Consider the following 14,008-nt stretch of genomic DNA (forward strand, 5'->3'; position numbering starts at 1 on the left):
GCAAGAGTAGGAACAGAGTAGGGAAAAGGAAGAGTGGGTTCATAGGTGGGTGAAGAGAGAGGATGAAGGGCCAATGAAGAAGGACAAAGACTCTCCAATGAAGGAAAAGAAGAAGCAGAGTAGGGCACGGAGGGATTAGGAGGAAATGCAAAGCCATAAGGTGGGGTTGTGGAAAAGGAGAAATTGGAAGGAAGACCAAGAGAAGAAAAGGGAGATCCGGAGATGGGGATGGATTGAGAAGTGCGGAGGGGAGAAATGATTGGGGTAGTGGAGGATGATGAAGTAGCGGATAAAGTGAGGGAGTCGGAGGCGGCGGAAGTGGTGGGTTCCATGAGGAAAGACAAAAAGAAAAGAAACCCTAGAAAAGTTGTATCACTGGCTTCGATACCATGAAGAGGTGTGGAAAGTGATGATTGTCATTTCTTGAGTAAAACAATAGAGTACACACATATATATAGTCTGATATAGTACTTAATGAGAATACATTATGCTAATACAAATACTAACTAATTTAAGTATTAAGGTATATTCAAATCCACAAATAGTCACATGCTAAATGGCACGATTTTTCATGTTAAAACACTATTTCCAGATGAAAATATACTTGTTTATAACAACATTAGATCCACCTAATTTGAGTTGGATTTGGAGTATAAGATACATGTTCCCTGTTTGCTTCCTAATCTTATAGCCCCAGCAGCAGCACCACAATGAAGGAAATATATATATATATATATATATCCACCTAATGAGCCTCATGAGTTGATATTTAGCATAGGAGTTTTATTTCCTGTTAATTTCCTTCAACAGTACTCTTATAGCGCCAGCAGCACATAGTATATGATGGTAACTGGCAAGGCAACCAACATTCCAAAAATAACCCTGCAAGTAAAACAAGATTTCAGTTCAGTCCTTGCATAAATTAGTTGAATCCAGTTTTCAATTTTATGGAAATGCAACAACCGTCACCCTCATATTTTTGTTAAAAAATTATCTTCTTCAATATAGGCTCTTAAGTTTTAACCAATGATTCACGCGAATTCGGAAATTCTACAGTCTTGAATTTTAGAATATGAAATTCTTATCTATCTAATGACCCATGTTTCCATAAAGTCAATAGGATCTTTCCAAAAAAAATGTTTCTAGGTCATTCTGAGTTGCGTGGTTTTTTTTTCTTTTTTTCATTGAACATTAAGGGATGTGTATGCAATCGACTCAAAATTTAGGGGTATTATATCGTAAAAAGGACTTACGCAGTGCTAAGTATGTCAGCATGAACATTGTACTCCTTTGCAAATACAAAAGGAACAATTCCTTGTGGAAGAGCAGCTTGAACAATTGAAACATGTAGAAGAACACCGCGGAGACCAACTGCAAGGGAAGTTGCTGCAATCACTGCTGGCCCTGTCAAGAACCTCACTGCCATTGAAAACACTGCCACTGATTTTCCAGATGCTATGATCTTTGGTTGCAATGCCATGAACAAACCTATAATTAATTAATTAACCAAACATTATTAATTCTATATGTAAGAAAAAAATTATAGAACAATAATAATAATGTGAAGATTTAGATTACCTAGACTGAACATGGCCATTCCCAAACCTGCATCTGATAGTATGGATATTGACCCACTTACAATTTTTGGCATTTCAATGTTCCACCTGCAACAAAATTAATTAAATTTAAGTATTTAATTATTTTGGTAATTTAAAAAAATTAAATACTGTAACAACAGGGGGGACAAACATAAAGGTTAAAAGAGTATCGGTCTTCTTGGATCGGGGACAACTGATACAACATGTATCGGTCATTAGTCCTGTGCAAGATGTGGACTGTTGGATTTTAAAAAATCAATCCAACGGTCCACATCAAATGCCCCAAATTTGGGAAGATTTATTTTCTAAAATTTTAGCTGTTTTTTTTATCAATTGACTAAAAATAGCGATTATATAGCTGGTTAATTCCATATATTGATAATAAATAAATTTATTAGTAAACATAGAAGAATTATTTAATGATACAATTTGGGAAATACTTGCAGATTGGATTTCTATGGATATTTTACAGATTTTCATTAAATGGGATTTATATGGAAAAAAAAAAAAAAAAAAAAAACTTAAATGAAGAAAGAACAAAATTAAGTATTGTGGGTACCTGCAAGATACAAGAGACCAAATGAGACCCAAAAGGCTTGCATAAGTGTTAGGGTTTCGTATGAGTTTCCTCCAAACCATAATAAGTATAAGCCTAGTCATCACATTTGCAGGAGGCATTTGAACCTTCTTTGATCTATCTTCTTCCATGTCCATCGCCTTGTTACCGTAGAGAGACCCATTGGCTTGAAATTTCAGTCCCTCCTCTGCGTCCATCTTTTGATTTAACTCATCCATATCTGTAACGTTTGGCAAATAGTAAGTATTGCACATCAGATGTTCGACAAAATGCGAACAAGAAAAAGTTAATAGCGAGTTTGTTTCTTTCTTACCTTTTGGAGCAGAATTTTCAGTTTTGGAGGCGTCAATGACACTAAAATCATTGGAAGAAGCTCTGTTAAATGATAGTTTTGAATTCGCTTCAGAGACGGGTGAAGTGTTTGAACTCCACACAAACATGTGAAGCTCCTTGTTAGGAGGCAATGAACGACCATTTTGTTTGTTCTTCTTGTGTGTTCCCCCACCACCACCACTGGTAGATCCACCTGGGAAAAATGGATTCGGAGGGGGATATGAAGAAACAAAATTGTTACCACCACCATTTAACAACTCTCCTCCACTCATACTCGTCTCTCCCCTTCTCATCCCAATCTTCAGCATTTCCTCATCGAAATTTGAAGTCCTTGGCGTTGGTCCTTTCGACGATTTTAGTGAATAAACATCACCACCACCTTGAAAGCTATTTGTGTATCCCTTTTTTGGACTTGGAGCCTTGCTGAACATGGCGTAAAAATCGTTCTGGTTAAAGCTGGAAGCTCTCGGTGTTGGTTCTCGTGAAGATTGAACAGAATAGATCTCCACGCCTGTAAGATTCGATGCTCTTGGAGTCATTGAAGTCATATTAGACTTATTAAATGATGAAACCAGTGATGATGCACTTGATCTTCTCACCACCACATGGAGCTTCCCGTCATCACCAATCTCAGCATCTGTCTCCAAAGGCTCACGGCCGTTCAACGACAAAACATCAGAATCAACTCGAAATGAAGAGATAGAACCAGCTGTCTCGGGGAATTGTTCGGAGATAAGTAACTTAGCTCCTCTGTATTCGAACAAGAAGAGCATGAGAGTGTACCAAATCACACTCTGAAGAACCACAATTTGAACCATTAGACTACCCGAGAAATCGCCATACATTGCTTCCAAAAGTGGGATTCCCATCACAAGGGTGTTTGGAAGTGTTGAGAGCGAAAAAAGAGTGATCACCCAGTCAAGATTCCCGCGCTTGCTCAAAGTGTTCCATAGAAGCAAAGCAACAAGAATCACTACTTTTTGGAGGGAATCAGCAGCGAGGAAGCGGAAATTCATCGTGTAAGGATCATTGGCGGAGATGAAATGGAAAGAAAGTAGAGGAACAGCGAAAACTGCCACGAAACGGTTAATGCCAGAGCATTGATCCGGAGTAAAGATTTTCCACCACCGGACCGATCCATATGCTAATAACATAGCAACATATAGTGGCACAAGCGCTGCAAGGACATCGTATATATCCTTTCCAGTAATCATAGTTGCTGATATACACTTGAAAGCAAAGAAGAAGAAGAAGAAGAAGCAGCTCTTGAGACTTGAAACAGAAGGGGAAGAGATGGTTCTTTTTTCTCTTTATTGGGAATGAAAAGAAGAAGAAGAAGAAGAAACTCTTGAGACTTGAAACAGAAGGGGATGAGTTAAAATGGTTGTTTGATTTTTCTTTTTATTGGGAATGAAACAAAGAAAGAAGAGAAGAAAAAACTTGATTGACTTCTTTAATTTGGTTGTTGTGAGAAACGTAAATCTGGTTTGATTCGTACAAAAACAAAAAAGGAAATGTTTTTAAATTCATAGATTGTCGGATTCTCTCTAATCATATTTTCGATCACTCATAATTAAATCATGCAGATTACTTAACACCCATGTGGACAAATTAGGGTATGAATACAATGACTTCATATATAGTCAAAAAGACACTGAATTTCTCACTATCCAGTTGTACATGTCTTGCTGCACACACTGAAGAAATTGCAACTGAGCATGCATGTGACATTATAAAATTTGGTTAATTTGATGTTGTCAAAACGTACACCGAGAACCAACGAGAGGTGGCTTGATTGACTATCAGCAGGATTAGGCATGTGTGTGCCCAATGTTCGATTCCAACTGCAAACATATTTCTATGTGGTATTTTAAAAAAAAATTACACCAAGAACTAAAATATAATTACATTATTGAATAGAATATTGTGCGTTTATATATTTATATATGCATAAAAAAAACATATTTTACAAAATATTAAGGTTTTTGCTTTTTGGAAGAATTACGGCTCTTAAAACAATTTTAATTATTTAATACATCAATTGGAGGCACTACAACAATGATGTCTGTTACGGCGCTTATAAAACATTGTTAAAAACCAAAAAGCATCGTTAAAGGTAATTATCGACGCTTTTCAAAACGCAGAACAAACACCGTAAATATTCGTGTCGTTAATGATAAAGCAATGCTTTATGTAAAATGCCGTTATAGTTATATTTAACGGCGCTTTTTAAAATGCCGTAAATGAAATAAAAAGCGTCGTTATCTAGAATGTAGGATTGCTGTTTCACAAATTGAAAAATCATCGTTTATGTTATAAGTTACGGCGCTTTTCGTGCTTCGCGATAAATAAAAATTATTTTGTAAATTTAATTTTCTGACTCTTTAAAAGCGTTGTAAATAGCTAAACCTGTAACAAAAATAACAGATTTAATGGTTCCCCACCCTGCAGAAATCCAATAGTAACTGAAATCAAAATATACTGGACAATATTATAGGTGCTTCCATTCTCCACTTCATAACTGAAAAACAATCATTATTTTATACAAATAAACAGTTCAATTCTCTTCTCAAGAAGTGATAATATCCCAAAAACATACATATATAAAAAAAAACTAAACTAGCTTGCTTGTTCCCATGTTAATCAAAAGGTAATATTGATATGCTCCACCTTAGTGTGCCTGCATGCCTAAGTTCTCCACCTCATCATGCAGCAAGCTAGTGCTTTCAGCCCTCGTCCAGTAATTGCTGAGAAAATTTAAAGCAAGTTCATTGAGTTTCATCCAAAAATTTCCACTTTCGTGATTATTTCAACTAAGAAAATTTAAAGCAAACTTGAGCAACCCTACGAACCAGTAACATATATTATAGGACAATGTTCACAAGGCAAGCCAATAGTAAAGGAATAAAGTTAAACTTACCATATTAAAGGTTATCACCATTGCCCCTTTTAGTAAATCCCATCAAAGCCTGCGTAAGCGTCACATCTTCTTCCGTTTTCCTTGCTCTCTCATCAGACATTCTCTTATACTCCTCAAGCTCTTTTTTTGCCGCTTCAGCTTCTCTTTGTGCATTCTTAGTAGCTCTTTGTTGCGTTGTTACTAGCAAGTGTACTAGCCGCAAAAGTAATAAAGTATATGAGTTAAGTATCGTCCCACACAGATTTTGGCAAATTCAATTAAGTATCAATCTAAGCAATTATCACGCTAAAATGGGAAAGCAAATTGTTTGGGTTTGATTTATCTAACACTAAAGCAAGTATTAAAAAGTGATTAACAACTAAGTTAAGCGAGTAAGTAAGAACAAGATTGAACTCAATAATGAAAAGTACCAGGGTACCTAATTTCACTGTCCCTCATCCGATTAAACTCCTTTGGCTCCGTAATTTCCTCAATAACTATCTCATTGTTGACAATCGGTTTCCCTATCCTATCCAATACTCCATTCCTGGTTACACCGAAAGTGTCTCTATCCCTAACCCCTGTTATTCCTAACAACCGGGTTCAAGAGACAAAGACCCATTAAGATTTGTGGATTAACTATGTAGTGATTGCATAGTTCATGCCCCTATATTCCTATGGTTCATGCAACCTATGATGTATATGGTAAGAGGCAAATCCTATATATCTTCTTCTAGTCTCAATCTAGGCAACGAATCAATTGAATGATGAGCAAATATCCAAAAGCATTAGGCACACACATAAACAATCTACAATAGATAGAAATCAAGAGAAATCAAAGCCAATTGAATCATCAAAGTTAGGTAACATTAGGTCCCTAGCAAGAGAATCTAACCACTCATGGAGTCAAGATACATCATAATAGAATGAAAGTAAACCATAAAAACCATGATAAAAGAGGAGAGAAGAAACCCCCTTCTTCTCCAAGCTTCAATGGCTTCGTCCTTGAGAGCTCCAAAACCCTAGCCTCCAAGATCAATCCAAGTGGGAGAGAATATCCCTAAAATCCTAAAAACTACCCTTTTATACCTCCTTAAACTCCTATGTCGTTTTTCTAATAAGTTGGGGTCGTTTTGATTCAAACCCACTTGAATTCGGGACTTTTTCACGAAATTTGTTGTGCTGTGAATAGTAACTTTATATTCCCGATCGATCAAAAATACAATCTGGAATTTGAGCTTTAAATGTCCGATCGATCGGAAACCAATCCTGATTTTGCTCCGTTTCTTCAATGCATGCTTCGAACACCTGAAATGTGCACAAATGAAATACTTAGGCAATATCAATCCTCAATTCACTCAAAATGGCAAAAAATACATGCAAAGGGGTACCTAATATATGTAAATTATAGGCACAACAAATACCCCCAAACTTACCCTTTGCTCGCCCTCGAGCAAATTGAGAATGAAGAAAGGATTTTCATTGAAACTCAAAAGAAAAATAAAGCAACTAACACTAACGCAAAATAAGAAACTAATCTACGCCACTTTCGTAGGACTCACAGTGGCACTTAGCATGTGCCACAAGCCTTTAAACCCCTAGGTATCCCTAGTAGCAGGAGTTGTGTCTCCTGAGGGTTTACAAGAATGATATCCACAAACATTAAACAACTTCAATGCGAAAATTCATGTCCTCAACAAGAGTATAAAATGAACTCACAATTGCAACCCTATCCATACTAACAAACCATGTATGAGGACATTCAAACCAATAAAAGCAATCCTTCAAGAGTCTTATCTCATTCACCATGCCAAAGAATATCATGAAATGATGCACATAATGGAATGCACTTGCATGTTTGGCTTCATAATGAACTAAACAAAGGCCATGTAGTCTTCCAAGAACAATAAGAATCAAAAAGCAAATACAATGAACATTTATTCAAACTTCATTCTTATTCACATTTTTTTCCTTTCTCCTCTTTTTTTTCTTTTCCTTTCAAAGGTGACTTGTACAATGCTCAACCCCTTTAGGCTCTCTAAACGACCCATGTAATGAGTTTTCGACCAATGACTCCCAATCCAGTTGGCTTAGTGATGTGTCAAATATATACATACACTTATGCATCTTTTACACATAAGTTCATCTCATTTTGAGTTGATTAAGAGTTGATATTGCCTAAGAAAGTTATATTTGCATATTGTAGGTGTCAAGGCAAGAAAGGAAGGAAAAGAGTGTAAAATGAAGATTTTTACTCCAGAACCAATTTCCGATCGATCGGAGCCATTCCCAATCGATCGGACCTGCCAAAACAGCCTTGAATTCATGGAGACAGAGGCTATTTCCAATCGATCGGAGGTACTATTCACAGCACGCGCAGTTTTGCGAAAAAGTTCCGAATTCACTTGTTTTTTAGCCAAAACGACCCCAACTTGTTTTGGAAACGACATAAGAGTTTGGGGAAGTATAAAAGGGCATAAAATAGGGTTTTGGGGAGTTCTTGGAGGGGGTTTCATTATACCACCATTGGAGAGCTTGGAGCCATCATTGGAGCTTAGAAAAGAAAAGGGTCTACAAGGGGGTTTTCTCTCTCCTTTTCTATCCTAGTTTCTATGGTTGATTTCCTTTGTTTAATGATGTATTTTGCTTCCATGAGTGGCTAGATTTCTTACTAGGGTCTTAATGTAACCAAACCTTGAAGATTCAATAAACTTGGTTTCCTTATTTCTTGATTTCTTTCTCTCTCTATTGATTGTCTATGGGTGTGATTAATGCTTTTGAATGTTTGACCATCATTCAATTGATTTGTTGCCTAGATTGAGACCGGAAGGAGATATCTAGGGTTTGCCTCAAGCCATAGATGACATAGGGTGCATGAACCATAGGAATATAGGTTTGTGACTTATGCAATCGTCAAATGATTTTCATTGTTCTTAATGGGTTTTTGATATATTAATCCGATTGTTAGGAATAACAGGGATTTATATTGAAAATACGTTTGATGTATCTAGGAATAGACCATTGAATAGGTTGGAAAATCGATTGTCATTATAGAGAGAGGAATTAGGGATTAAGGGACCAAGAGAATTGAATTGGATAGGTGAGGTGAAGTTAAGTACCCTAGTGATTTCCATCCTTGATTATATACTTGTGTTTGATTTGTCTTTATTCTTTTGCTTTAGTTTAGTTTAAAAACAAGACCAATCTCGAATTCTTTTCCCCAATTTGCATAATTATAGCTTGTTTGACATTGATTTCTATTGTCAACACATCCCTAGTGGAAACGATAATTTACTCATCTCTATATTACTTGTGCGATTTGTGCGCTTGCAATTAAATCCATATCACTTAGGGCATTAGGTGTTGAGACACCCCAAAGGATCTTATTACTCAAGTCAAAAAGGCTACGAGCTTAAACTAGCCATCAAGGTAATCTGACACTAATTTCCTATTTTTTTTATGTGAAACTCACTGCTTATTAGACAAGAGGCCCGATTACTCAGTAGAAAACTCATGAAAGAAACCATTTATTCATAAACTCAACTTTTTTCCTTTTCTCTTTTTTATTTTTTTTCTTCTTTTCATTTTTCTTTGCTCAAGTAGTGCTACTTAGACTCAAATTGATCTCAAATACCCACAATTGACCAAGGTCAAGTCATATTTCATACCCCACAAACAAGTACTCCATATTCACAAATGCATAATGGACAAAACAATTTTCAAGATAAGAAAACTCAATTGGGAAGAATGTCCATAGCAAGATCTACCAATGCATCAAAGATCACAAAATTCATCCAAATACACTCAAAAATGACATGGCATAAGGCATTGAAGTCAAGTTTTTTTTTTGTCAAGATTTTTTTTAGAAACCTAAAAATAAAAACCTAGATTCTCACCCCTACACTTAAATTATGCAACGTCCTCGGTGCATGGAATAGGTGAAAATAGAACATAAATAAAGAGAGATAAAACCTAGGTTACCTCTCAAAAGCGTTTAGTTTAGAGTCTTCAGCCTGACTTCCCTATGTGAAGTCAACTGGGGTCCTTCAGAGTTGTGGTGTAGACTCCCCTTGATGGCTTATTGGGATTGACATTTGTTGGTCTAGATGCTATGCATTGAACACAATCCTTCATCACCACATCCTCCTTAGGAAATCATTTTTCTTCATTTTCTTCGGCTTCTTCTTCTTCGTCTTCATCTTTTTCTTCTTTGGCCCTCCAACTTGGGGCTTTTGCACTTCAATTACAGCTTGTGTAGTAGCCTTGGAATCCATAGTCAATCTTGATGTCGTGGGCTAAAGTAGTTGCTACCGGATTACATAAGGCCTCCTTTACAAGATTTTTCGGAATGACCACGTCAATGTGGTTCACTAGGAAGCATGATTGAGAATTCTCCGCTTGCTTCCTAGCTCCAAACACTTTGAATGTCATTTGGTCACCCACCCCTCTCAAAGTAAGTTTTCCTTTCTCAACATCAATCAAAGCTTTTTTTGGTGCTCAAAAAGGGTCTTCCTAAGATAATAGGGGTATGAGGGTTGGCCTTCATATCTAAGATGAGAAAATCAATCGGAAACATTAATTCACCCACTTTCACCTAAATATTCTCCATTATGCCAAGAGGATATTTGATGGATCGATCCGCCATTGGCAAAGACATTGTGGTTGGACTAATTTCGTCTAACCCAATGTGCTTGGCGATGGAGAGTGGCATGAGATTAATACTTGCACCTAAGTCACAAAGAGTTTGCTCAATCAATGTAGAGCCAATTGTGCAAGGAATAGTGAAACTTCCTGGGTCTTTGTGCTTTATCGGAAGCTTTTGTTGCACTATTGCGCTGCACTCCTCCGTTAATTGTATACTCTCAAAGTCTTTCACCCTCCTCTTTTTAGACAAAATTTCCTTCATAAATTTAGCATAGCTAGGCATTTGCTCCAATGCTTTCGCAAAAGGGATATTGGCTTGTAACTTCTTGAATACCTCAAGGAACTTAAAAAATTGGTTGTCCTTTTTGGCACTCCTCAACCTTTGTGGAAATTGAATAGGTGGTACATATGCCTTGACTGGAGGTGCAGGCAGAGAACTGTCAGGCCAATCTAATTCAACTGCAAGTCTGGGTTGCAGGTTGTTGCCTTTTTGTAAATTTTTAGAATTTTTTGGACTTTTTCCATTGGGCCGATCGATCGAGATGGGCTCCGATCGATCAGACTTTGCCTCTACCACTTCAACTTTAGCTTCAGGGAGGCATCGATCAATCGGGGGCAGGGTCCGATCGATCGGACTTGGGCTCTAGTATTCCTCAGCTCCATACAACTCTGCATTTTTTAGTTTTTACACCTTTTCAGCATCAAGATCTACAATAGTTTTCACTAGATTCCCATTCTGGAGAGTGATGGCATAACAATGATCTTTGCCTTTAGGATTCACCTCCATTTGGCTTAGTAGTCCATCTTTTTCTCTAGCCGATAATGCATTGGCTAGTTGCTCCATTTGCACCTCAAGGTTCCGAATGGAAGCCCCTTGGTTTTGAAGAATAGATGCTTGATTTTGTAATGTGGCATCGGTTCTTGCCATGAATTGATCGGTCTTGCTCATGTATTGGCTAGTACTGTTAGTGAGTGTCTCCATGCTTCCGGTCATATTGGCAAACATCTTATCAATGTCCTTTTTCTTCTATTAGGGATGAAATTGTTAAGGAGGAGGGTTTTGCACATTTTGGTTGTTGCTCCAAGAGAAGTTGGGATGATTCCTAAACCCCGGATTGTAGAAATTTGAGTATGGGTAATTCCTTGGGCGATTGTAGTTGCCATCTCCAATAGCATTAGCTTGCTCACTTGGAGAGGAAGAGGAGGTATTAATCATGCACTCTCTGGTTTGATGGCTAGCACCATAATAATCACAAGACACCATAGACATTCCTAGAACCGCATGTACTCCTTGAGGAGAATTCATCATTAAGACATCAATTTTTTTAGCCACAGCGGCTAAAATGGTCATCACATCTGCATCTTTTGGATTGCTTTGGCTATGTGGTAGTCTCTCCGATGGCCAAGAAGTATTTGTCTTGGCAACCTTGCCAAGCAAAATTTGGGCCTCCTCTTGAGATTTAGTCATAAAGGAACAACCCGTGACTGCATCTAGCATTTGCCTCATCGACACAATCAATCCGGAAGCTTGATAGACAATCCACTCCGCAAGACCATGATTTGGACAACTCCACAAGATAAATTTGAACCTTTCCCAAGCTTCATAGAGCAATTCAAGATCAAATTGGGAAAAATTCATAATATCATTCCGGATTTGAACCGCTTTAGCCGGAGGGAAGAATTTAGATAGAAATTGCTCCGATAGCTCCTCCCATGTAGTAATGGAGTTGGGAGGGAGTGACATCAATCATGCTTTAGCTTTATCCCTCAAAGAAAATGGAAACAACCTCAATAGAATTGCATCGCGTGAAGAACCATTAATATCAAATGAAGCACAAATGTGCAAGAATGAAGCAATGTGCACATTTGGCTCTTCATGAGGAAAGCCGTGGAAAACAACAAAGTTAGAGATCATAGTAATGATGGCTGGCTTGATCTCAAAAATGGGTGGAATTGATAGGAGGATACCAGATACTAGAAGGAGTGGTATCATTAGCTCCATTCCCACCATTTACATTGTTAGCACCTCCACCAATAGCATTCCTTTTATTCAAGCCATCGCCCCCAATGGGCTTAACACCATTCCTTCGATTCAAGTTATCTCTCATACCTTCAATCGGATTATAATTTTGCTCCCGTCTAAGCATACGAAGGGTCCTCTCAATCTCCAGATCCAATCTAGCCAAATTCATGCTAAGAGTATGCCTCTCAAAGCTCATACAAAAGAAAGAATTTCTCCAGAAAAAATTAAAACCAAATTAGTACAAGAATAAACTAAATTGACACAAAAATTACATTGCCTCAATCCTCGATAAAGGCGCCAAAAACTTATTGCATTGTTACTAGCAAGTGTACTAGCCGCAAAAGTAATAAAGTGTATGAATTAAGTATCGTCCCACAGAGATTTTGGCAAATTCAATTAAGTATCAATCTAAGCAATTATCAAACTAAAATGGGAAAGCGAATGTTTTGGGTTTGATTTATCTAACACTAAAGCAAGTATTAAAAAGTGATTAACAACTAAATTAAGCGAGTAAGTAAGAACAAGATTGAACTCAAGAATGAAAAAGTACTAGGGTACCTAATTTCACTATTCTTTATCCGATTCAACTCCCTTGGCTCCGTAATTAGCTAAATAACTACCTCATTGTTGACAATTGATTTCCCTATCCTACCCAATGCTCTATTCCTGGTTACACCGAAAGTGCCTCTATCCCTAACCCCTGTTATTCCTAACAATCGGGTTCAAAAGACAAATACCCATTAAGATTTGTGGATTAATGATAAGTCAAATAATATATAGATATAATTGTGTTTTCATAGGGACTTTTGCATGACTATTCGGATCTTTCTCTATGATTTTGGTCTATTTTGCGCGTTTGTAGGTGCGAGAGCAAATATTTTCAACATGGGTTCAAAATAGGACAATTGGCAGGCTGATATTCGGATGTCCAAAATTTCCGCTAGAAAGCTCCGAATCTGGAATTTTTCAGTGACGGTGAAGGGTCGACTTCTTAAGCTTCGTATTGATATCAAGTTCATTGAATTTCATTCACAATTAATGAAGTTATAGAGTTACAAAGTTGGTATACCAAGTTGGAATTTCGCAGATGATTTAGGCCCAAATCATTGTGCTATTCCTTTAAAGCTTTTTCAAGGCCAATCAGCTCAGCCCATTACAAGGGCAGTAATGTCATTTCTTCAAAAAAGGCTGTAGACCTAAAAGGGCTGGAAAAAAAACGGGAGAGACTTATCTCTAGGAGGAAAACTAATCGGCAGCAAGGAGGAGCTTGGTCGAAGACTTTATGCAATTGTGTTGGCTTTTCTCAACCCTTATGGAATCAATTTCTTTGCTTTCTTTGTTTGAATCTAGCATGAGGAACTAATCCTCCTGCTAGGGGAATGATGTAGCCACTCTATTATGCTCAGGGATTTTGGTTTGATTGTTAATTCATTCATGCTTTGTTGAGTGTTAATTGCTATACTTGAACGACATTTGAATCTTGATGATTGATCACCATTGGGATTTGATTATTTTGATGCAAATTGTAGTAGACGCCATGCTCAATTTGAGATTAGCTTCTTGCAATTCAACACCATAACTGCCAAGACATAGACGCCATATGCTAGGATTTATGTGATCGTGTTAAAGGTTACCATTGATTCGAATGCATCCTTGTTTGTTAAACTAATCTAGACGCCATAGGTAGTTGCAAAGTAAGGATAGATGTAGTAAGTTAGACGCCATGACTGCTACATGAATTAGGGGACCTGATCGTCAACAAGTATGGCTGAATTGGTAGTTAACAACCGAGAGAGTTGAGTATAATGGAGATGGTGAAATCGAACCCCTAGTACTTTTATCACGTTGATTTTTCATTCAACTTTTGATTTGTTGCTTGCGACATAATTGGTATTTTTTTTAGTGAACATTGGAATTAAGTTAAACTAATACTC

General features: G+C 37.3%; 2 protein-coding genes across 3 annotated transcripts; both read right to left on the reverse strand.

Annotated features, from left to right (window-relative positions):
- Nucleotides 1–534: 534 nt before the first annotated feature.
- Nucleotides 535–4,007, reverse strand: LOC119993008 (auxin efflux carrier component 2-like). 2 transcript variants are annotated; one of them, XM_038839882.1, is made up of 5 exons: nt 2,489–4,007; nt 2,158–2,395; nt 1,579–1,664; nt 1,254–1,488; nt 535–882 (listed from the first exon to the last, which is right to left on the reverse strand). In XM_038839882.1, the coding sequence occupies exons 1-5, from the start codon at nt 3,720–3,722 to the stop codon at nt 816–818; spliced, it is 1,860 nt and encodes a 619-aa protein (XP_038695810.1). In that variant the 5' UTR covers nt 3,723–4,007; the 3' UTR covers nt 535–815. The 2 variants fall into 2 exon arrangements, with proteins under 2 accessions (XP_038695810.1, XP_038695809.1); XM_038839881.1 differs by having other exon boundaries at nt 2,158–4,007.
- Nucleotides 4,008–10,001: 5,994 nt separating this feature from the next.
- On the reverse strand, nt 10,002–11,045 carry LOC119992746. Its single transcript, XM_038839540.1, has 2 exons — nt 10,741–11,045; nt 10,002–10,518 (listed from the first exon to the last, which is right to left on the reverse strand). Exons 1-2 carry the CDS (start codon nt 11,043–11,045, stop codon nt 10,002–10,004), a joined length of 822 nt encoding a protein of 273 aa, XP_038695468.1.
- Nucleotides 11,046–14,008: the final 2,963 nt, after the last annotated feature.

This window comes from Tripterygium wilfordii, chromosome 23, assembly GCF_013401445.1.
Source record: "Tripterygium wilfordii isolate XIE 37 chromosome 23, ASM1340144v1, whole genome shotgun sequence".
Taxonomy (NCBI): Eukaryota; Viridiplantae; Streptophyta; class Magnoliopsida; order Celastrales; family Celastraceae; genus Tripterygium; species Tripterygium wilfordii.